Genomic DNA, 21,800 nt, shown 5'->3' with positions numbered 1-21,800 from the left:
TGTGCCAAAATAGTCCTGAAATCGAATGGCCGCAAAGGTCAACTTCGCTTATGGATCCTAAACCCATCTAGTCTTTCACCGCCCACACCGTCCCGACCTCCCACACCGTCTCCCAATCCCTACACTCCACCACAATGTCTTCATCCTCCCACCACCATTGCATATCCATCCCATCCTCACTACTGCTTTCCTCGCCACCGAGGCCACCACTCCTAGCCCGCATTAGCCGTAGCTCCGACGGCGCCTCGACAAAGCCGCCCCAGGAATTCCGCCACAACTCCCGGAGCACAAGGACCGCCACCTCCGTCTCGACGACCTCGATCTCCTCCCGCAGCTGACGTTCATCCCGCTTCGCATCCGTCCGAGGCACCAGAGGCGGTGACGCGTCCTCTCTATCTGTAAGCTCAGCATCTTCCGGGAGTGGTTCTTCTCGCACATCCTCCAACTCAGTCCGCGCTCCTGGATGTCCACCACTAGCCACATTTGACGAGAACCTCCATGAATCGCGTTTCCCAAAGCCGGTTTCGGCGCCAATGGAGAGCCCCATCGACATCTGCGCGCTGAGATTCGGGCCAACGACGGCGGGGATGCGAAGGAGGCAGATCATCCCGGTTTCCCGCTCGATGGTTTCGTCTCGCTCGCGTTTCCCGCGTCGTGTTGACCGGCCACTGGGGACCATTCCAAGGACGGCTGAAGGGAAGTTGTTGAGGCTTGCTTCGGGGGATGAGCCCTCAAAATAGAAACTGTCCTGGTCTGATTCCTTTTCGAGGTCACGCGCGGTGATGAGGCGGAGACCTGCCTGCGTTACCCATCCGGGAACTAACTGCGCGGGCCGTTGGCAGCGGAAGTTGCTCTCGAGACCCATGGCAAGGCGCTCTTCCAGCCAGGAGCGGAGTTTGGGTCCGGCGGTCCCGCGGACGGGCATCGGATCAACGATGCGGAGTTCGAGGGAGCCATTGGGGAGGAGGACGCGGTGGATATCAGCGAGAAGGGAGGGGAGTTGGGAAGATGGGAGGAGAGCAGGAAGGGCGGAGGAGCGGATGTGGTGGATAGTGCTTGGCGGAAAGGGCAGCGGGAGGAGGGTGGAGGTGGTGAGCGGGGTGACCTGGGGAGGGAGCGGAAGTGGAGAGATGAGCGGAGGAGAAATCGATGCCGACGAGAGGCGAGAAGGCGATCCGGTGGAGAGTGTATATCGGTGAAGTGGGGAAGTGGTAAGGTGCAGATGATGGATAGTGGACAGAGGATGGATGGCGGAGAGTTGGTAGGTTTCGGCTGCAACCTGAAAGTCAGTATGTGCTCCAGTGATGCATAGGCAGCAGTACTAGATGACAAATACAGGAGTAGTTGCCTGACATAAATGAAGCGCAAGGGAATGTAGAGCAGAAAACTGCAAGACAAAACTCAAAATCAATATCCTAGAAGAAGATGGAAAGTTTGACAGTAGTGTGCATGATTCGTTCATGGATTGAATCGTTAGTCACATCCTCCATGGAATCAGGAATGGCATCGAAATGGCGTCAGGAACAGGGGTCCAGGCGGTGAGCCTGTAGAGTCCAAGCATATTCTAGAAGCGGGGCTGAGAATATCGAAGTCTGTAGCGAGCGATTAAAGCCGATCTTGAAAGACCCGGGATAAATCGAGGCAAAATTCAGAACTCGGCTCCGATGTGTTGCGCATTCGCTTTCTAGGCTGTATCGACCTTGCGTGGGTCCCCAGTGTCGCCGGGGCGCGGGGTGTGGGGGGCGGGGGCGGGGTGCGGCAGCCCTCCCTGCCGTCTGTGTACAGGGCAAACCCTCGGAAGGTATCCGCTGAACGCTGGTTGTTTCAACGCCCGGTCGATATAAGGTTTTAATCGTTCACGCGACCGCCTTCACCCGGCTGGCTAATATGCGGAAAAGAAGGTGTGCCTGATCGGCTTTGCGGGAGACGCCCCAAGATCCTGGCAGCAGGTGCATAAATGACACAGACAGGCGATTCAACAGGCAGATGACAGGGAGGCCCAAGTTCAGGGCAGCCTTGGCAGAATGGCAGGCCGCCTGTCAGGTGCCCCAAAAATATGCCGTCCAACGAAACGCAAGAAATGCAATGACAGCACCAGCGACGCATGCAAACTGGAAACCTTGGACGATATGCAGAGGCAGACGCAAGAGCAAAATTGCGGGGAAAGATGAATGATTTTGCACCAACGAGATATCCAGGAACCGACTTACCGAGATTTCCATCGATTTCTAGAATCGTCGCCCTCCGGCGTGAGATGCGCGGCATCGCCGCCATGGAATGGCCCTGTCCTTTCGCCTTGTGGAGGTGTTCGAACCGCCCGATGCTCCTCAGTTGTAGCGCCGTCAGGGCCCAGAGATGCTTCTCTAGCTGATCGGCGGGGTCAAGCCCCTCCTCCCTCAGTCGCTCGAGGATCATGGCCGCACCTGCAGACTCGATTTTCTGCACGAAGCGCTGGAATGCGGTCGGTGACATGGGGATCATGGAGTTTCGCTTGGAAGCCGGATCGAACAGGTCGCTAGTCGAGTGGTTATTCGGGGTTGTATCTTCATCCTCCAACTCAGTAGCGGAGGGTAGAGTCTCGTGAGGATTCGGAGACGCGCACGATTCAACACTGCTCTCGCTTGTCCCATGGAGAGTATCTTCCGTTGTCCAGGGATGAACTTCGGGCCATTGCTCTGCATCCGGGTTGCTTCCGATGCTGAATTCTGGGCGAGATGAAGTGGTCGACGTACGATGGCTGTCATCATCAAGGTAAGTCCGCCCATCCTCGTCGTCCACTGGCAGCGGATTCGTAGCATGTATTTCGGCGTGATAAGTCCCCATTTTTCGCGCCCTCAATCTTTCAGGACGAAGCGGAAGCGGCTTGTGAATTTGAGGTTGAATTGCAAGTCGGGATGTTTCCCCAGCAAGGTTGAGGATTTCCGATGCTCCGTCCTCCCCCTCTTCTTCCTCCAGGATAGAAACGGTGGTTTGCTTGGTGATATAACCATGCGCGAACGACTCTGTCTTGCGGGCCTGCAATGCGTATACCGCGTCTTTGACACGATCGTAAGAGTCGCAAAGGGCTTCCGGCTCTGAATTGCTCTGAAAACCCCAAGGAGCAATGAGATGATAGTCCGGGTTGGTAGCTTTGAGGGGTTGTATCTTAGTTTCTACAGTTGACACGATATCTGCCTTGGACGTACTGTTGCTGTTCTGCCGAGAGTGTATGGGACGACCGAATCCAATCGTATCATACCTAGGAGGATCGATTGTGCCCCCGGAGGGTAGCGTCGGCAATAGCTTCGCGCCGTACGTCGTATTAGGATGCAGGGCCGGGTCTTTCAGATCTATAAAGGGTTTGTTGAAGATCGACCTTGGAACCTCTGTGGCAAGGGTCGGTGTTGTTGACACCGAAGGGTATCTTCGAAGTTGATCATCGCCGCTGCCCTTGACCGAGGACTTGTCTGACGACCGCCCTGATCTTGAACTTGAGAAACCCCAGGCGTCTCGGAGGCTGGGCCTTCGACCATGACTTCGGCTCTGGGAGCGAGAAACATCTCCTGAAGACTGCGAATCACTGATGCTCCCCTCCCGTTTTCGCTGCTTTCGCTCCCGACGCTCACCAACTTTTTCATGGCTGGGGTCGGTCCAGGAGAGGTCTGCAGCAAACATGCTGAGGTATTGAGAAAGCGACTTTTCCAATGCTTTCTTGGGAGAGAACAAGGCAGCGAATGTTCCAAAATATACGTGAAGTGAATGCAAAATAACAAAAGAAGCGAACAGCTATTGAACAGCAAGCCAATCCCTTACAGGAAACCCTGCCATTATGAGTAGGTTAATTCGCTTGTGTGAAGAGAGCCAACAAACAGCACAAGTGCTTCAGCAATACCAACGACGGCCACCCTGGAAACCGATGAGAATAAGAGTGAAAGGAAATTGGTCTGCGTCAAGCCGTATCCAATCCCCCGGATGCCCAGATATCAAATTGCGCTGTAGAAAACAAAACTCTCAGCATCTACTCATCCCCGACGCAAGGGGTTTGAAGTGGGCAGACGCAGACGCAGCGACCTCAACCCCGGGAAGTCCCTGGCGTATCAACTCTGGCGGGAACCCGTTTGTAAGGCGTATCAAACCATCCGAACTCTTTCCGCATCGAACGGACACCGAGGCTCTACGTGGTCGATAAGCAGTCTTCTATCTGAAATTTTCGGTTGCTGTACGGTTGTTCCTAGTATGCGGGAACAAATCGCGAATTGAACCAATGGTGTCGGGATAGTGTCCGCCAGAGAGGCGTCAGGATGGTTTGAAGTGAGGTCGCCGTGCAGATCCAAGGACCAGGGCTGTATGTCCCACAGCGAAGTTCAGTAGGGATTGTGGTCAGCTGCGTTTCTGATCTGCGTCCAACAGGCCAACGGTGCAGAATTGACGTCGACAATAAGACGCCCTTGACAAGCTTCGGAATCGATATTGTGATTTCCAAATTGACTTCGCACCAAGCTCGTAAGCCTTTTCAAACGCAACCCGGAAGCAGTTGGTGTAAAACTCTTTCTGGCCGAGTGGACCCTGTGATACGCCGGCAACCGCGTTGTCAATCAGATTGGGTTGACTTCCCGAACACCGTAGGATTCAACGATTTATGCACTCGAAGTTGCTAGGAGATATTGGTGGCTGGATATCACAAACGGATGGCGTCACCGTTCTTGGAGCTCGTTAAGGTCTCACTCAGCCGAATCTGTACAACGCCTCCACCAGACTGTGCCCGCTTGCCCTGAGGCGGGAAGCCACGCGAGGTAGGCGCGAGATGGGACTTTCGAAACGTGCTCTAACGAGCGACTCGGGGTTCGAGAGGTTCTAGCGTTCCGACTAATGCAGGTGGGCACCGATATGCCCCTCACAAACGGTAGCTACTAGCTAGAGGACTAGAGGAAATGGTGCGGAGTATCAAGGAGGGTGGTGAGTCGGACGTCGAATGAAGGCTGTCGAAATGTCACATGCAGCATGACAGCTGCATGGGTTAATGTTTATCAGAAAGTAACTTTTTTGCTGAGGTAGACGAGAGGAAATAAGAATCAATAGAGGTTGGGATTTGGGAGACGCAATTGGACACAGTTTGAATCGGGATGCATACGCCTTCGCTCCTGGGACGAACGCCATGCTGGGACGATCGCCTCTGGAGAATTTTAGGCGAATTCGAGAGTACAGATACCAGAGTTGGACATGGAAAATCCGGATGTAAACGGACGCTGTCAGTAGAGGAACAGCAGACCCGGTGTCTCTGCAAGATCGTCTGTCGTTATTGGATACTCACGGTGTTTCTGTCCCTGGCTGCATATTCCTGCATATATGGAGGACAGGGGGATATCGGGTCGTAATCGACGAGACAGCCGGAGTACGGAATACGGGATACCTGGATGAAGCATGGACGGATTTGGCATGATTCATGAAGGGATCTGCAAACCGACTGAAGGCTCAAGTGCCTATCTAAGAAACCGAGTTCTTTGCCCATATTCATTCATACTCCATACCATAGTAGGCGGCTCACCGGAAGCGATGACGGTAATATTGGCGTATGCAAGACGGTAATAGGGAATGCCCTAATATGGCGTATTGGATGGAGACGAGGTGATGAGGATGCCGATGGTGGAAAATCGGATGAGGAACAAGGAGGGAAGGAAGCCAGGGCCGTTTCCCGTCCTTACCGTCATGCGGGTTCTAATACCATACAGGGAACAGAGCATCAGGCTCTATCAAATCCAATGCCATCTACTGCTTTCTATGCCCCTCGCGGCCCTCCCTCCTCACTTCTCCCCTTCAACCTCGTCGATAATCGATTCCCTTGTATTGTACCTATACATCTAAGTACTTACAGAATCTGGAGTGCGCCTATAGTAATTAGCCTTTCGTCTTAATCACTGGGACATTACTGTCAAAGCTCTAGCGGATGTGTATACCCACTTTTGGATCCAACACCATGGCATCTCTGGTCTTGCAATTAACCTTGTTTCTCCCTGGATCAAACTGCGAAAATTGGCTGCCAAACGACGTATCTGTCGAGCGATCTTTGTCGCGTTCCAATTTACACGGGAACTGATTGAGCAACCCGGTCGCACAGAAGCTCGAATGTCGACCAATGCACTCCTGCCCATCGCAGAACCCCTGGCAAAGTATCACATCCCATACGTGGATGCATCCATCCCCGCTACTTCCGCTGGGAGATGGATTTCTGCAGGTCGGCAATAATGGCCACTTGCTAGTTGCTACCGCCTACCACTCCCGGTGTCCGTAGATGACTCGATTGCAAGTTTTATAAGGTTGCTTACAGGCATGGCTGGCTACCTGAATGTACCGGGTGACAACAAATCACCAATTGTCTTCCCGCATCAGTCACCGTCCTGTCCTGCACCATCACCACCAAACGGCCCGGCGCTCCACTTCCCGAGTCTGTCTTTTCAGTAACATATCTATCTAACTTCGCTCATTCTCACAAGCGTTCGCTTTATTGTCCAGTCCATGTGCCCCTCCTTCCCGGCTTGGCGAAACACTTGGGACTCCCTTGGGACGGTGGAATGCTTCAAGAGTGCTTGAGACCTTATAAACTCCCGCAGGACGGCATGAGCAACGACTTCATATCAAACGTCAATTAACCTCATTTCTCTCGAATTGGCATCCCCCCTCTGCTAATTTCCTTTCCTTCGTTGTCGCCTTCCTTATTCTTGCCTTTCCTTCTGGGCTCTCCAACTAGCTCCAGCTTTACTTGCTCATCCACCTCCATCCTCTCGCCGGTCCACATAAGAGTCGGAGGTACCTGCCCGAATACCCCAGCGTTCCACATCATGGACTCTATACGGCGAGGAATCGAGTCGTTCAACGGTGTCGTTGGTCGCTCAACGTTTGGACGTGTATTCCGCTTGGAAGGATCCGGCCATGTAAGTCTCCATTTCGAGACTTCGCATCCGAGACGATCAGTCATGGACGTCTTTCCTGGCTTCTCCGGTGCCAAAATCTCATCCACGCAATTCTTTCCCGCGCAATTGATTATTACCACATGATGCAAAGTTCCTAGATGCTGACACTCGATTCTCTAGGAGAAAGAGCTTCGCGGAGCACGGTTCCTGACGGAAATCCGGGCCGGTGTCACGACATTCTTCACAATGTCGTACATTATTGCTGTCAACGTAAGTGTGTCACTATTGCACTGCAGCAACCGCATCCGCAGATCGGCATCTGTACACCCTTCACCCTTCAGTGGTCCTGGTGTCTGTCTTGTCCTATTGCTTTGCTTGTTGGCGAATCGAAAGAGTATTGAGCATATGACCAGAAAAGAACAAGTCTCGAACCTTGATTTGACTGACTGGGAACCTTGAAACATAACAGGCCTCGATTCTGGCAGACAGCGGTGGGACGTGCGTCTGCACCGATCCCCTGGACCTTACCTGCAGCAACAACGAACCATACCAGCAATGTCTAATAGGTGAGTTTTCCATACCCTGCCACCCGCCTGAAGTTCCCTCATCGAGCTGTTTTTGGTGTTTTAATCTAAACATCAATATATTTCCCGGCTTTGAATCTTATTCCTTCCCACTTGCGTTCCGAAGAGAACCGAAATACTGACCAGTGTCCGATTCTTTTCTGCGTGAAAAGATGTCCACAGAGATTTCATCACTGCCACCGCAGTCATAACCTGCATCTCATCCTTCCTCTTCGGGCTCATGACGAATCTGCCCGTGTCATTGGGGTAAATCTGCTCTTCGTCCTTTTCATATCCTTTCCCGGCTGTCGGTTTCCATTTCTACATGAAAGATGTCACTTGGGCTTGGCTCTCGGCACATGACCAGACCTATGGGTTACAGCTGTTGCCGATGATCCATATTAACTGCAAGGCTATGTTACTTTATTGTTGGCTAGGGTTCCCTAGTCATTACAAAACCTTCCAGGCGCTTAGGATCGGCATATATTATGGGCTTTGCTAACCTTCTTTTTCAGACCTGGCATGGGTATGAATGCCTACTTTGCCTACCAAGTCGTCGGCTTCCATGGCACCGGCCCTGTTCCATACCGCCTCGCCCTTGCTGCGGTCTTCATTGAGGGGTTCATCTTCGTCTTCCTATCCCTAATTGGAATGCGCCAGTGGCTAGTGCGCCTCCTGCCGACATCCATCAAGGTGGCTAGTGGCTGTGGTATCGGTTTGTTTCTTTCACTGATCGGACTGAGCTACTCCGCCGGAATCGGTGCCATAACTGGATCAGCGGTCACGCCTCTCGATCTGGCAGGGTGCCAGCCGCAATATCGCGATGATGCCACGGGAGAATGCGTGTCGCACAAGATGCAGAACCCGACGGTACGTACGGACAGATCTTTCATCCCAGAGGCAGCATATGCGCTACAAACCTCGCGCTTGTAATTGGTGGTATAGGGGAAGGAGGTGGGGTACTGTTTGGATTTTGTGCTAGCAGGATCGTTCTTGATGACCTGGGGTAATCGTTTTATTGACCATGCTTGCAGATGTGGATCGGCATCTTTTGTGGAGGCATTTTGACCACGTATCTCATGAGCTACAAGTTCAAGAGCGCCATAATTATCGGTATCCTGGTCGTCTCGATCATTTCCTGGCCGTAAGTGCTCAACTACAAGATCGATATAGCTCAGGACTAACGCTGCTTCAGTCGGAGTACTCCCATGACATTCTTCCCCCACACAGATCTAGGCGACTCCAAATTCGATTTCTTCAAACAAGTCGTAACCTTCCGACCCATGCAGCATACCCTCAATGCCATCGACTGGAACATTGGTAGGGCGGGGTCGCAGTTTGTCCTTGCACTCTTCACATTCCTCTATGTTGACATCATCGATTGCACGGCAACACTGTACTCCATGGCCCGCTTCTCTGGGGTAGTGGACCAAACCTCGGGCGACTTTCCTCGTTCCACCATCGCGTATTGCACGGATGCAATCAGCATATCCATCGGCGCGGTCTTTGGATGCAGTCCCGTCACCGCATTCATCGAATCCGGAGCGGGGATCGCCGAAGGGGGCAAGACCGGATTGACCGCGATGACCTGCGGAATCTGCTTCTTCATTTCCATCTTCTTTGCGCCCATCTTCGCATCCATCCCGCCTTGGGCAACCGGTTGCACACTCATCATTGTGGGTTGCATGATGTGCCGTCAAATCACAATGATCAACTGGCGGTATATTGGTGACGCCATCCCTGCCTTTGTGACACTAGTCTTCATGCCATTCTCATATAGTGTCGCCTACGGTCTTATCGCTGGCCTTGCAACGTATGTTGCGTTGAACGGCCTCATTTTCCTCACCAAGCTCCTCTCCTTCGGTCATATCACCCCGGTTGATGAAGACCACCAGGAATACTGGACCATCAAGCCCTCCGGCACGCGCCCGTGGTTCATCCGCGCCGTCCAGGATCCGCATGAATATTTCCGAAATCCAGCCGGACACGACGACGGAAAGGGAATCCGAGAAGTTACGGATATGGATGACGCCGGGTACCCTGATGGGCGGGTCCGCGGGGCCGCATATGGGGAAATGAGCAGTGAAAGGGGCTTGACGAGGAAGCAGTCCCGGCAGATGAGCTCCGGGGGGAGCCAGAGCAGTACTGAGGATAGAATGGCGGTGCATGTGAGCCAGCTGCAGAGGACGAGGTTACCGAGAGAGAAAGAGATGGGAGGCGGTGTTTATGTGTCGGAATTTAAGCACTGAACTGACTCCCAGTGCCTGTGATCTTACCGTGTTTGGATTTGTGGCGAGGCAATTTATGATTTCGCATGCTTTTCGTTCCTCTCTCGTTCTACAGAACACTGGGCCCACGGCAGGCTTGCTTCTGGATATTGAAGGACATGACCTGAAGGTTCAGTGAGCGATTTACCGTTGCTTTTTATGTTCCATTGTCTTCCTACAGTTGATTTTCTCCGACCGTTTCCCAGTCGGACCTGATACCCGAGGTCACAAGCAGATCAGAGCGCGTATATTTCTCACTCTCGCTTGCAGTCGAGCATACAGTTTGGTGTTGAGGAAGGGTCACTCGCTTGCGTCGGCAGATGCGCCTTTGAGCAAAATAGTTAGTATGGTTCGCTCCCCGATCTTTGAAGGGCTCAGTCCACTATACAGGGACAATCAATAAAGTACAAAATTCATACTTTTACAATGCTTTGAAGTTATCATACGTTGTGAATGCTCATAAATGGTCCCTACGTAGTAAATCTCTATTACAAGCCCTCTGGTGATCTGGTCTAGCTAGGATGTCCAGTCAGCTATGGTACTCTATGGTGGCTTAGACACCATCCCATGTCGATCAATTTCATGACGTCCGCTGTCCTTTCGCACATTTGAAAATCAACGTATAAATTTGAAAATCCATCAAGGCCTACTTCCAAATTTCTGATCAACTACAGCGATGTGTGCAAGGTATTTATGAGTGTCCTCCGATTGCCTCCATCAACAAATAGTGAAGAGATAGGGAATCATGGACGCCAGATGGGGCAAGAGCCTGACGATGCAGCCCGATCATAGCCAACACCAAGCTCACTCAACAAAATCTGAGGTTCCAGACCTCGGGTTCACGTCAGACCAGATACAAGCGCATCATCGCTTCCAGAAAATAGCAGAAGATGATCTGCGCCGAACACAACGGAAGAGGGCCATGAATCGCCAAGAACAGGTGTGTGAGGACGGCCTTGAGGAATCCCTTCGGAAGAGGGAAACACTTTTGGCTTCACAGTACATGTATTACCCTCAGGGTATCGCTGGCAACCATGCGGAACGCTATGACCTTGAGGAATCAGTATGGAAAATACCACTCTTCACCGCATCGAATATGCTCGGGGATGATGTTGAGCGTCACAGATTAGATGGACTCTCACTGACGGCTCCACCACAAATGAAAAGGAAAAGGTCTGCTCAATCGCAGATGCTAGGGGCTGATCTGTTGGCGGAGTCGGGGGCTTCTTCGTTCCCAGATCCAAAGGAAGAAGATCAGTCGCCAACAACATTCGTCAAGGCGGCAGTCGAACGGCCATTCCTTCCTGTTGGGCAGCAATATTCTACAGATTCTCAAGAGAGACACAGGGTTCAGAGCATGGCTCAGATGCACGCTATAGCTGTACAGCAACAACGGCATGAGAAGCTGATGGAGAGACGCAAGTTGCAAACCGTGCAGGCCATGCAATCTTCAGCCATGGATCTCTCGGAACGAGGGGATCTTACGATACCTGCGCAGCTTTACTCCACTGAAGGTTCAGAGCGGCTAAATATTGAAAGAGATGGTTGTCGCTTGCATGATCCGAGGCGAGTTCGACATACCTCGGACGGTAAATCTGTTTCCGGAACGCGCGTATTTTCTTTCCGAGAAGACCACACCCCTTTGGAGTTAAGCAAATACTTTTACTCGCCCCTACCTTCAGAGAGCTCTATCCGCCTACTCCGCGTAGAGCCAGGGGTTCCGAACGATCGATTACGATGCAGCTTAGTGGCTGTTGAAGTTGAAGGGTCGCAAGAGTACGAAGCAGTCTCCTATGCTTGGGGGGTTACGTCACAGATTATCCAGTTGCAATGTGACGGAAAAGCTCTCGATATTAGCCGGAACCTCGACGATGCGCTCCACCGGCTCCGTAATCCCGCCCAGGCCCGATATGTGTGGGCTGATGCCGTATGCATCAATCAACGTGACCTGTTGGAGCGCCAACGGCAGGTGGCTATGATGCGGAAAATCTATAAAAACGCATCGCAGGTTTTGATTTGGATTGGGCGAGACAAGCATGATGAAGCAGCTTCAGCTTTCTCTCTTGCCACTGACATTGCAACGACCAAAGGAGGAGCTGTGTCAATGGTATCTCCACGGCACCCTGACTGGAAGTGTATAGCTTCACTCTTTTCGCGGCCGTGGTTCGGGCGATTATGGGTGGTCCAAGAAATCACCCTCGCTAGACGAGCCACGATCTTCTGGGGAGATTCCGAGCTAGAATGGCAAGAGCTTGGATTTGTCGCTGCCTGTATCCGTACCCTTGGATATCAAGTCATGCAGCAGAATCCGATGCCAGGAGTCTATAATGCGTACCTAATGTATCGACTCACCCAAGACAAAGAGAGCGCCAGTGTATTCTTCCTCCGTCTCCTCACCATGACCCGTCAGTTCCAGTGTACGGATCAGAGGGATCGAGTTTATGGCCTGCTCGGTCTTCCCAGCACTGACGGGGATCCAGAGAAAGGGGAAATATTCGTACAACCCGACTACACAATGTCAAGGCTGGAAGTATACAGCACCGTTGCTGCCAAGATCCTTCGGAGAACCGACAATTTGTTTCTCCTATCTGCTGTACAACACGGTCCAGAGATCGCAACCGAACTTCCGTCGTGGATTCCACAGTGGGATCGTGTCTTCACCCACACTCTCATCCCAGCTGATCACAGTGGGAAGATGCACTGTGCCTCTGGCGATGTTCCTCGACAAATCCTCCGCCCCATAACGCCTACATCTCCACTCCTCCTTCGAGGCCTCCTCATTGATACGGTATCCACCATATCTCCGGTAATACCTGGCCGAGCCGATACCTTCCAAACGATCATTGAGCTCTACAATATATTCAAGGGCATGGTCTCGCCTTTGCTAACGTATCCCTCTGGGCACGCACTTGAACAAGCGTTCTGTAATGTATTATGCGCCGGCAAAGATTGGTACGGCGAGATTGTTTCCACGGCGGCGGAAAACGAAGCTGCGGAAAGGCAACATCTAGCTGACTTCTTCGCGTTTTGGAGGACCATGCTCATGCTTCCGATACCGCCCTGGTATCTCGCGCTATCCGAACAGGGTGATACGAACAGGTGCTGGGAAGCCGTGTTGAATGGCGTTGGTGGGCGACGGTTCTTCGTCACTCAAAAAGGGTACATCGGCATTGGACCACCTTGTTCGGCAGTAGGAGATACAGTCGTGGTGTTGTTTGGTGGGACGGTGCCGTTTTTGTTGCGGAAAATAGGGCAAGGCCAATGGAAAGATTCCATGTGGAAGTTGGTTGGCGAAACTTATGTTGCTGGCTTGATGCATGGTGAGTCCATTGAAAAAATGAACAACGGCCTGGCCTCGGAAGATTTTACGATTACTTGAAGATGAGCTATGGTATGGATGTGTGGGAACTATAATCCTCACAGTTCATAGCCCGACTTGAACCCTAATGGTCAATTGTCCGTTCACCCAGCTGTTGCAAGCATCGACTGATATCCGACCACACGAATATCACCTCGTAGCTCTGACATGAGCATGTTTAGGAAGGTTGTGTCTCTAGATGTACTTCCCAAAGCACTCAGGGCCTTTCAACACTTCAACCTCCTCTGGCAGAATGCCCACCATCACTTCGGCTGCGCCATCCGGTAATTTGGGCATGATGCAGTTGAAAGCCCCATTCGGATACCTATATCTCATCAAAGGCCCAAACGCCGTTCCCCAGTCGTGACCATACAGTTCATCGTTCCTCCAATCCGTGCCCATAGCCACCCCAGTTGTTAACATGGTGCCTGGAAAGGCCCAATCGATCCACATGTCTTTGGACTTAGCAATAAGACTAGCTACCAGAGCTGGTCTCACAGCATTTATGGCACGGCGGACAGCACTTGCAGCGTGGCCAAGACCAGAAGGCGAGAAGAGGGTGGCAAGATCGAGCGATGCAGCAAGCTGATAGACGGCATTACCGACGTATGATGGCGGTAAGCCGAGGTGCCGACGTGCATTCGAAGGCATAAAAACGCTCCCGGTTAAAGAGGATAAGTCCTGCGGAATGGTAGACCGGAGACTGCGGATGAGAAGGACACTTCGCCACATGAGAGCGCTCAGCGCATCGTGAGTTGAGATTGACGGTGCGTCTGGCAGCTGTGCTTCTTCCTTGAGCCGTCCCAGGGCAGATGGGGAGATGTGGAGGAGCACTGGGATTTCCGATCCTGTAGCCGTGAATCCAAGCACCGATTTCTCTGGCGAAGACGGGTCCGAGGAACCCGACGTATATCCCGGATGGTCTTGGATATCGAACGGCAACTCGCTGGTTATTTCGCGCAAAACAGATCGGTCTATTCCTATTCCTGTAGCCACAGGGATTGACGGGTCCTCGTTCGTTGCGTCCGCAGTTGCATGCTCTTGTGCGAGTCGTGTCTCCTCGCTTAGTATGCGCATCAGCTCATTTGCCCCTGCGCCATCGGCAACGCAATGTGACATCGAGAATGTGACAATGGTACCACCGTCGATTGCACTAAACTGCACCTTACATGCAGGTCCCACGTTACCGATATCCTGAGGAACAGGCGCGAGCAGCTCATACGGAAGATCTAGAGGAGGAAATCCGGCAGCCTCAAACTTCTCGAAACTCGGTATTTTTGTTCGCAAATCTCGTATAATCAACTCGAGGCCACGGTCAGGCGCAATCGTTCGCCAATCTGGGTTTTCATCGCTGGCTTCCTCGGCAGGCAGCGGGCCAATTGAGCCGCCAAGTATAGGACACCGAAAGACCAGTCTTTGTAAGCCGGTCTTGAAGGCGGCAAGTTGTGCATCATGCTCTGCGGATGAGGTGCAACGGAAGAAAAGCAGACGGCGGCTGTAACGGACCGGATGGCAAGCATCGAGCCTAGGGAGATTGATTTGGAAAGACGGTCCTGGAATGATGACGTTGTCGTTGGAACTCATGGTTAAGTACGGAATAGCTGTACTTAAAGTATTGTACTCCGCCTTCGTAGCAGACAATGGGCCTTTGTTGGTGGGAGCACGACTCGCGGAGAACATATAAATAAGATGAACCGTTACATACAAACCTGCCCTGTGGCACTGGTGAAAGCTCTCTGCCGGATTATATCGAGGTTGTTGCTATCCACTCATGAGATGTCTCATTCTGAGTCAGTTTGATTCGTCTGAGATGGCTGGGCAACATTCTCTGAGCTAGTCCTCGTGAAGGATGCTGACAAGGCCTCAACCTCAGCGACATGATGCTAGCTATGAACCAAACCTAAGTATGCCGTAAATTAGTTCAAATATCAATACGCATTATTGTTGCGTGATGAATTGTTCAACTTCAAGATTTTATTTCATGATTGATGACATAAATGCACGTGACTGTTGTGACAGGTCACATCGGGCACGGGACCACAGTTCCTTCCATTGATTCCAATTTCCCAAGTCCTCTTGGCTCTTCAGAACTTCACAACACCATGCCAACGACACATCTACTGTCTCATTCAGTCGTCCCTTGATTTCCTTCTGGGCCGTCATCGAATTACCATCAAGCTTCCTGCTCTGGGATCATGGCCTTTCTGGCCTTCAAATTTCTCCGCCTGCGTCGATTCAATCCGAATTCGGTATTCTAGGCGGCATTACTAGTTCGTCGCTACGCGGGCAAAGGTGAACATTGGAAGCTTCTCTCTCTAGAAATGACTGGCAAAATCAAGGCTTCCAATGGCGGATGGGATTTGATGAAATTTGGCTGTCAATCCGAAGAGTTGGTTGTCACCTGTGGCACCCGATAAAAGACGTTCCCGATAAGATGCGGTTCCCAAAATCCAAACCCATGGTCTGATACACATTTCAGCCCAGCAACTTGGCATCTGGAGCCGAAGACAGGTGGTCGGATCTGTAACCAGCATGACATATTATTGCCACTCGTCGATGCCGCCTTCATGTCCTGTTCTGACTAACGAGTGCTGGCCGTGGTGGCTCTGTCGGATCCGCCACGGCAGTCTGCGCAACATCAGCGCCTGGAGCCGCGTCATCTAGGTGTCCATCAATATCCGTCAAAATGCCTCAGATACCGCTATACATAGTAGCAACTACTTAGCAAGTTTGGTTCACGGAACCACGCGCATTGCGCGTACCATGAAACCACTTATATTCTCTCCGATTCTGCTTTTCTATTCTCTGTCCTTGAAGACCAAGTCGGTATCGCTGTCATTGTCGTTTGAACACATTTCCGCTTTCCTCTCCTTTCCTCGTACATTTAATTTCATTTAACTGTAATCTACAATGCGGAATATCAACACGCTATTTACTACAGCGTCGCTATTATTCTCCTCGCTGACGGAGGCGATCACATTATTGCAACGTGAAGTATGTCAAGTTGAAAACCGCTCACACCGAGCAAGGAACTGACCATCTCGCCCTTAGGTTCCAACTTCGGCTGTGCAACTCGACATTCAGCGGCGAGATGACGATATCAAAACCCTCATCAAACGCGACCAGGAAATTCGATCCCGACGACTTGCGCGTCGACAATCCGGTACGCACCAGGTCACTCTTGACAACCAGGAGACGCTATACCTCGCGAACTTGACGATCGGCACACCGGGTCAACAAATCCAACTACACATCGACACGGGCAGCAGTGATCTTTGGGTCAATGCGGTACCATCGGAGTTCTGTGAATCGAATGGGCGATGCCGAACCGGCGCGTATGATGCGAATGCCTCCTCAACGTACCACTACGTCAATTCCCAGTTCGATATTTCGTACCAAGACGGTACGGGGGCGTCGGGTGACTATGTGAAGGACAATGTGGACATCGGCGGTGCGATCCTGGATGGACAGCAGTTTGGCGTTGGCTATGAGAGCAGCAACGGAAATGGCGTCCTCGGCATCGGGTACCCGATCAATGAGGTCGCCGTTGGTCGCGCAGGCTTGAAGCCTTACCCAAATGTGCCCCAAAAATTGCAAGAACAGGGTCTTGTTCAGTCGAACGCGTACTCCTTGTGGTTAAACGATATGGACGCCAACACCGGCAGCATCTTGTTCGGTGGCGTCGACACGGAAAAATACGAGGGCGAGCTCTATACACTGCCGATACTTTCCCAATCAGGTGTATATGTTGAGTTCGCCATTGGGCTGACGGAGATGGCATCGGGAGGAAAAACTATTTTCAAAGATGAAGTTGTTCCTGTTCTTCTAGACTCGGGCAGCAGCTTGATCTACCTGCCGAACAAGATTGTTGATGAGATTTACGACCGATATAGTGTCACCTACGACACCCAGGAAGGATATGGGTTCGTAGAGTGCGATCTTGCGAACAGCGACGATACGATCGACTTTACATTCACCAAGCCCACAATTTCCGTCCCGATGAACGAGCTTATCTTTTCTAGTAGCAGTGACCCTGGATCAAATGACTGCGTCTTCGGTATGTAACCCATTCACGGTCCTTCCGGGCAAGTCTGGGCATTGTACTAACTCCCAGGTTTAGGCATTGCTCCGTCTGAGGGCTCATCTTCCGTCGTCCTTGGCGACACCTTTCTTCGCTCCGCCTATGTCGTCTACGATCTCACTAATAACGAAATCTCCATCGCCGCCACCAATTTCAATTCCACGGAATCGAAAATCCAAGCCATCACGAACGACTCCGATGGTGTCCCGAATGCTGTCCACGTCGACGGCGCCCCTTCTACCGCCGCCGTGGCGCCTGGTACGGGCCGGACGGCAAGCATCCAAAGCGACGTCAGTGAAGCTTCTGCCGCAAAGGCCACCCCGCCACCGACGCTGCGGAAAGAAGTTCTCGCTGGAGCAGCGGCGATGGGCGCGGGACTATTCATGGCTTCTTAAGGGAGACAGAACGGATGTAATGAATTTACGAATCGACCTTCTAACAAGAAATCCTGTGCGGCGGCCCGCATCGGACGTATTATTTGGGCATCGGGCATGGCATAGACCATATTTCTTCACATAGAGCTTGCAGCGCATCACTTGGGAGTTCTGGAATAGCGGTGTTGGTATTATGAATCATCTGACATGATATCTTGACTTTGACGAAGCTAGCTGTCTCCACGCGCGAATAGACTAGACTAGACGACAATGTAGACACCTGTGCAAGTGCGTTGGTCAGATTTGCCTTTTCAGTGAGGTGATTTGATGCCTATGTTGTCAGGCATTATATATATAAGATAATCAAAGCTAAGCTTCGATAAATTTTTATCTCCTACGCCTCATTCTGCTCCCAACATTTATTGTCCGAACGTCATCCCCCTGCGCACCGTCCACTGTATTCCCACCCACGTGCACTCCCTCATCTCGGCTCTCGCGTATCTGTTATCATCCATAATTTAAATGTAGACCACATTAGTCCCCAGTTCGACGTTACGCCTTATTCAATCTACGTGTTGCCCACCAACCAACAGCGAGCCGGGGGGCGTCAGGGATGGCTCCTGAACTTTCTGAAACGCGATATGGTATAGTAACGTCCTCCACCAAATCGCCCTCTTCTTCGTCACAGCTAAGCTTGATTTTGGGTTGATTATGCACATGGTAGACTGTATGACCTCTTTTAATTCCTTGATCACTAACTGGGCGTTTAATGGGAGTTATATCGAAAGCAAGGGTTCATTTCAATCCATCCTTGAATCGTCCCTAGAGCCGCCCATTCCGGTATCCGTGGGCCTAGAAATTCCGTGCCATCGGGTGTCTGTTTGAGTTTGAAATCTTCAAACGAGCTTTCCCTTGGTCTGGCGCGTATTGGATCTCGTACTTGCGAGGCTGTCCCCTGTAGTTTGGAACGTGGATGGGGCTGCCATCGTCTCACTGGACCCGTATAACTATATTTCCATGTAACTGACATCGACCGGGAGATGTCTTTTCGCCTTGTATATGCCTGGCTCTTACAAAAATATGACAGGCTTCTAATATTCATCCGATCCATCCGTTATTTGCCCACTTCCTATCTGTCTGTTCGGGTTTGTAAGTTGTTTGTTTCTTTCTCTCTTTTCTGTTCTGAAATCGAATCCCTGATATAGCTTTATCAAAGTCATTCGTTACTTCTTCATGCTCTGGAGTTAGACAGAGCATACTGCGATCATTTCATTCATCTTACGGAGCTATTGTCTTTGAGGTTCGGGTCATTAGTGACCATGGCGATTAATCCCATCCTTCCGCTCCGTGGTATCCAGACCGTCACCGCTATTGTTGTCTTGGGTCTAACAGGATATGGTACGTCTATGATCAATCCTTACCCGATGATCATATCCGTATTGACCACTTCATAGTCTCCAATTGGTGGTTAGGCTACTGGCACGCCATGGCGCCCACCCAAATCAACTTTCTTATCTTCTGTTCCATCTGGTCCAACGTTGCGCTTGTCTACCTCATACTGGCTCCTGCCAAGTTCCCCGCTGCCGCCCACAAATACGCCATTCTTGCCGTCGAGTCCGTCACGATGCTATTCTGGTTCGCAGGCTTCGTCGCGCTGGCAGTCTTCTTGGGCAACCGTGTCTGCTTGGGACACGTCTGCTCGGTCGCAAAAGGGGCTACTGGTGTGGCTGCCGTCTCTTGGTAAGGAGGTGCTGGAATGGTAGAAGACGTGATGTGCTAATGAGAGACACAGGGCGCTCTTCGCTGCAACGACGGTCATGGCCGCGCTGCATTGCTGGCGTACATCGCGCCACGACCCGAATAACGGCCCGCACCAGCGTATGCAGGAGGTGTAACGGTTTTGAGCAATTCATATTACGTTAGAGTGGGAAGGAGCTTCGCTCCGCAAATCACGATATCCAAAGTTGTGTTATTATTAGGCGCTACGCAGCAATCCCGCAATCCGGTGTACGGCTGTATTTCAGGACTGGTTGGAACCCGAATAGTTATCAAAGGATGCATACAGTTTCGACCATGTGCAGCGGTGGATCAATGATAATGATCATAAATGATAAATCTTTGTGGAACCCCAACGCCCACGCTGCAGTGGTATCTCAAATACGGAATGCCATATCATGTCACCGTCAGCGACACATGGGCTATGTATAAATCGCATCAAAGTTGAACAAACCCCCTATGATGGACTCGAGCTCCCCTGCCCGTCTCGCTTCCCTTGTCCTTCTGCCTCCCTAACCTTCCTCGCCCTCTCCTCCGCCGCCTTCGCTAAGATTTCCCTTCTAGATAGCCCACTCCCTTGCTCGCCCATCCCCTTTCTACCAAGCACATAACTCCCACCCGTCCACCCGCCGCCATCCACATGTTCTTCCTCCTCATCTGTCCCAACCCACCCAGGTCCGTCACCCGCCGTCTGTCCCCTCCCCTTCCACCAATCTCCACCCGCAACCTCCTTCTCCAGCTCTCGACACAATTTCCAGAAATTCGAATCATGAGGTCCCCACACGTTGTGCGTGAGTTCATGGCACAACGTCTTCCGGACTGCATCGTACTGCCGCCACCCATCTCCAGCATCTGTCCGTAACCGAAGCTCAATAACCTCGCCGCCATTCCGATTTAGTCCCAACGTCCGGCTGACCCCTTCGTGTGATGCATCCGTATGCGCGGCCGGGTCCATTTCGGTCAACAGCCCTACGCGGAACTTATGTTTGGCCATGACGCGCCGTATGCCTGGGTCGTCGGCGAGACGGCGGAGATACTTCTCGGCATGCTGCGGTTCTGGAAGATATGGAAGGGGTCGGATGGTGGCGAAGGTGTAAGTTGCGGAGTCGGTGGCGGTGATGCCCCTCGATTGTGAGGAGGCCTGGGTCTTAGTAGGACGGAAGGATTTCGATGCCGTAGATCGCTCGCGCGGTTTAAGAGCTGTTTCAGCGGCGGCGATTTCCGATGCGGTAGAAGCTAGAAGGGTGATCTTTGGGGGCTTGGAGGAGGAAAGGAGGGCAGAGATAGAGGTGGATGGAAAGGGTGGCTTGAGGATGCCAGGCTTTGGGGAGATGAACAGCTTTTGGTTGGAGGTTGGGATGTTGAGAGTGGTCGAGATATGGGATGAGAGGTCTTCTACAGTCGATAACGCCTGTAATGCGAACTCGTAAGGCTTGCCATGGTGGTGGATGGTGATTGAGAGGGTATTGTCGCTGTCGGGAATGACCAGGTCGCCCTCTTGTGGTGCATGTACTATGTCCTCCATACTGATCGCACCAGCTTTCAACCAGGATCACTTGGAAGTTGGATGAGGACCGATCCAGACGAAGTGGAATCGAAACATCTATGAAGGCGCATCATGTTGGCTACAAGGCCACTGATATGTCAGCAGGTGCCGGTGCATTTCGATCCGATTCCGAACGAAGGCAGAACCAGTTGACGTTGCCACCAAATCGGAGGTCACGTGCATATGACATGGATGAAAGAACTGTTGCGGCACGCCAGGACACTTCAGTGGCATAAGGCTATTGTTTAACAGAATCTTCCAACTCCCCTCCCATGCCTCCGAATAGAGGTAGAATAGCTAGGGGATTCACCTCGTGCGGTGCTTTTGAATTCCAAATTTAGCTATACAAAGATATATGGTGGGCGTTGAACTACGCAAAATCGGTCCTATTATGTGTTGTTGAAGTTTTGAGGGGGTGCACGAAAACGGGGTCCCTGGCTTACCCAGCCACGCCAGCTCCTACTACCTAATAGAGCTTTCTCTCGGCCTTGCTTTAACTCTAAACCCTCTATGTCGTCGAGTTCGTCAAGTCTTTAGAGAAAGATATACGCTCCGTCGAACCTCCTCGTATCCCGAACCGCTCTGTGCTTTCGTTCCGCTTCCTTTCGCTACTTGCTAGTTTGGTGTCGGAGGTCGCTTAGCCTGGTGTCCGGTTTCTTAACGAATTCTATACCGAACAGATAATATCCAGTCGTCCGCTCTCTCCTCGCTCTCGAAACGAGCCGTGCTACCCCCTTTTCCCGTGTTTCTTCTCTCGTGGACTCTTAGAGCTAAGGTGGTCCGGATTGGCCACTCCCAGAATCCTTCTTTTCTTCGACCACCATCTCCCCATGATGGTGATGGCAACGGTATCGATGGTGCGACGGTCGGTCGGGACTATTAAACGGAGAGTGGTAGTATGGGAGATCCGACTTTCTTTTTGACTGTATGCTCTCACGTCATCCGTCG

General features: G+C 51.8%; 7 protein-coding genes across 7 annotated transcripts; 4 read left to right on the top strand and 3 right to left on the bottom strand.

Annotated features, from left to right (window-relative positions):
* Positions 1 to 67: 67 nt before the first annotated feature.
* On the bottom strand, positions 68 to 3,654 carry P152DRAFT_476055 (uncharacterized protein; the record flags this gene model as incomplete). Its single annotated transcript, XM_033681474.1, has 2 exons — positions 68 to 1,272; positions 2,211 to 3,654. 2 exons carry the CDS (start codon positions 3,652 to 3,654, stop codon positions 68 to 70), a joined length of 2,649 nt encoding a protein of 882 aa, XP_033531553.1.
* A 2,692-nt stretch (positions 3,655 to 6,346) lies between these two features.
* On the top strand, positions 6,347 to 10,123 carry P152DRAFT_461015 (xanthine/uracil permease family protein-like protein). Its single transcript, XM_033680032.1, has 7 exons — positions 6,347 to 6,908; positions 7,068 to 7,157; positions 7,357 to 7,453; positions 7,624 to 7,717; positions 7,966 to 8,320; positions 8,485 to 8,594; positions 8,646 to 10,123. Exons 1-7 carry the CDS (start codon positions 6,816 to 6,818, stop codon positions 9,697 to 9,699), a joined length of 1,893 nt encoding a protein of 630 aa, XP_033531552.1. The 5' UTR covers positions 6,347 to 6,815; the 3' UTR covers positions 9,700 to 10,123.
* A 1,050-nt stretch (positions 10,124 to 11,173) lies between these two features.
* P152DRAFT_402499 (HET-domain-containing protein) lies at positions 11,174 to 13,096 on the top strand (the record flags this gene model as incomplete). Its single annotated transcript, XM_033676657.1, has 1 exon — positions 11,174 to 13,096. The coding sequence occupies one exon, from the start codon at positions 11,174 to 11,176 to the stop codon at positions 13,094 to 13,096; it is 1,923 nt and encodes a 640-aa protein (XP_033531551.1).
* Positions 13,097 to 13,270: 174 nt separating this feature from the next.
* Positions 13,271 to 14,659, bottom strand: P152DRAFT_476052 (uncharacterized protein; the record flags this gene model as incomplete). Its single annotated transcript, XM_033681473.1, has 1 exon — positions 13,271 to 14,659. The coding sequence occupies one exon, from the start codon at positions 14,657 to 14,659 to the stop codon at positions 13,271 to 13,273; it is 1,389 nt and encodes a 462-aa protein (XP_033531550.1).
* A 1,102-nt stretch (positions 14,660 to 15,761) lies between these two features.
* On the top strand, positions 15,762 to 17,918 carry P152DRAFT_509008 (Asp-domain-containing protein; the record flags this gene model as incomplete). The annotated part of the gene is made up of 3 exons (XM_033682611.1): positions 15,762 to 15,785; positions 16,250 to 17,132; positions 17,196 to 17,918. 3 exons carry the CDS (start codon positions 15,762 to 15,764, stop codon positions 17,549 to 17,551), a joined length of 1,263 nt encoding a protein of 420 aa, XP_033531549.1. The 3' UTR covers positions 17,552 to 17,918.
* An 827-nt stretch (positions 17,919 to 18,745) lies between these two features.
* Positions 18,746 to 19,594, top strand: P152DRAFT_143548 (uncharacterized protein). The gene is made up of 3 exons (XM_033673874.1): positions 18,746 to 18,928; positions 18,985 to 19,270; positions 19,323 to 19,594. Exons 1-3 carry the CDS (start codon positions 18,850 to 18,852, stop codon positions 19,423 to 19,425), a joined length of 468 nt encoding a protein of 155 aa, XP_033531548.1. The 5' UTR covers positions 18,746 to 18,849; the 3' UTR covers positions 19,426 to 19,594.
* Positions 19,595 to 19,763: 169 nt separating this feature from the next.
* P152DRAFT_402309 (WLM-domain-containing protein) lies at positions 19,764 to 20,831 on the bottom strand (the record flags this gene model as incomplete). Its single annotated transcript, XM_033676646.1, has 1 exon — positions 19,764 to 20,831. The coding sequence occupies one exon, from the start codon at positions 20,829 to 20,831 to the stop codon at positions 19,764 to 19,766; it is 1,068 nt and encodes a 355-aa protein (XP_033531547.1).
* Between the last annotated feature and the right edge of the window lie 969 nt (positions 20,832 to 21,800).

The sequence above is a fragment of the Eremomyces bilateralis genome (genome assembly GCF_010015585.1).
Source record: "Eremomyces bilateralis CBS 781.70 unplaced genomic scaffold P152scaffold_21, whole genome shotgun sequence".
Taxonomy (NCBI): Eukaryota; Fungi; Ascomycota; class Dothideomycetes; order Eremomycetales; family Eremomycetaceae; genus Eremomyces; species Eremomyces bilateralis.
The sequence above is the reverse complement of the archived record's forward strand: the minus strand, read 5'-3'. Positions and strand labels throughout refer to the sequence as shown.

What these genes read in the sequence shown, in the direction of transcription:
- P152DRAFT_143548 (XM_033673874.1), top strand. Translation starts at nt 18,850, where the DNA reads ATGGCGATTAATCCCATCCTTCCGCTCCGTGGTATCCAGACCGTCACC. An exon ending in CTTGGGTCTAACAGGATATG is followed by an intron (nt 18,929 to 18,984) that starts GTACGTCTATGA and finishes ACCACTTCATAG; the next exon opens with TCTCCAATTGGTGGTTAGGC. An exon ending in GGTGTGGCTGCCGTCTCTTG is followed by an intron (nt 19,271 to 19,322) that starts GTAAGGAGGTGC and finishes TGAGAGACACAG; the next exon opens with GGCGCTCTTCGCTGCAACGA.
- P152DRAFT_461015 (XM_033680032.1), top strand. Translation starts at nt 6,816, where the DNA reads ATGGACTCTATACGGCGAGGAATCGAGTCGTTCAACGGTGTCGTTGGT. An exon ending in GCTTGGAAGGATCCGGCCAT is followed by an intron (nt 6,909 to 7,067) that starts GTAAGTCTCCAT and finishes TCGATTCTCTAG; the next exon opens with GAGAAAGAGCTTCGCGGAGC. An exon ending in ACAAGATGCAGAACCCGACG is followed by an intron (nt 8,321 to 8,484) that starts GTACGTACGGAC and finishes CCATGCTTGCAG; the next exon opens with ATGTGGATCGGCATCTTTTG.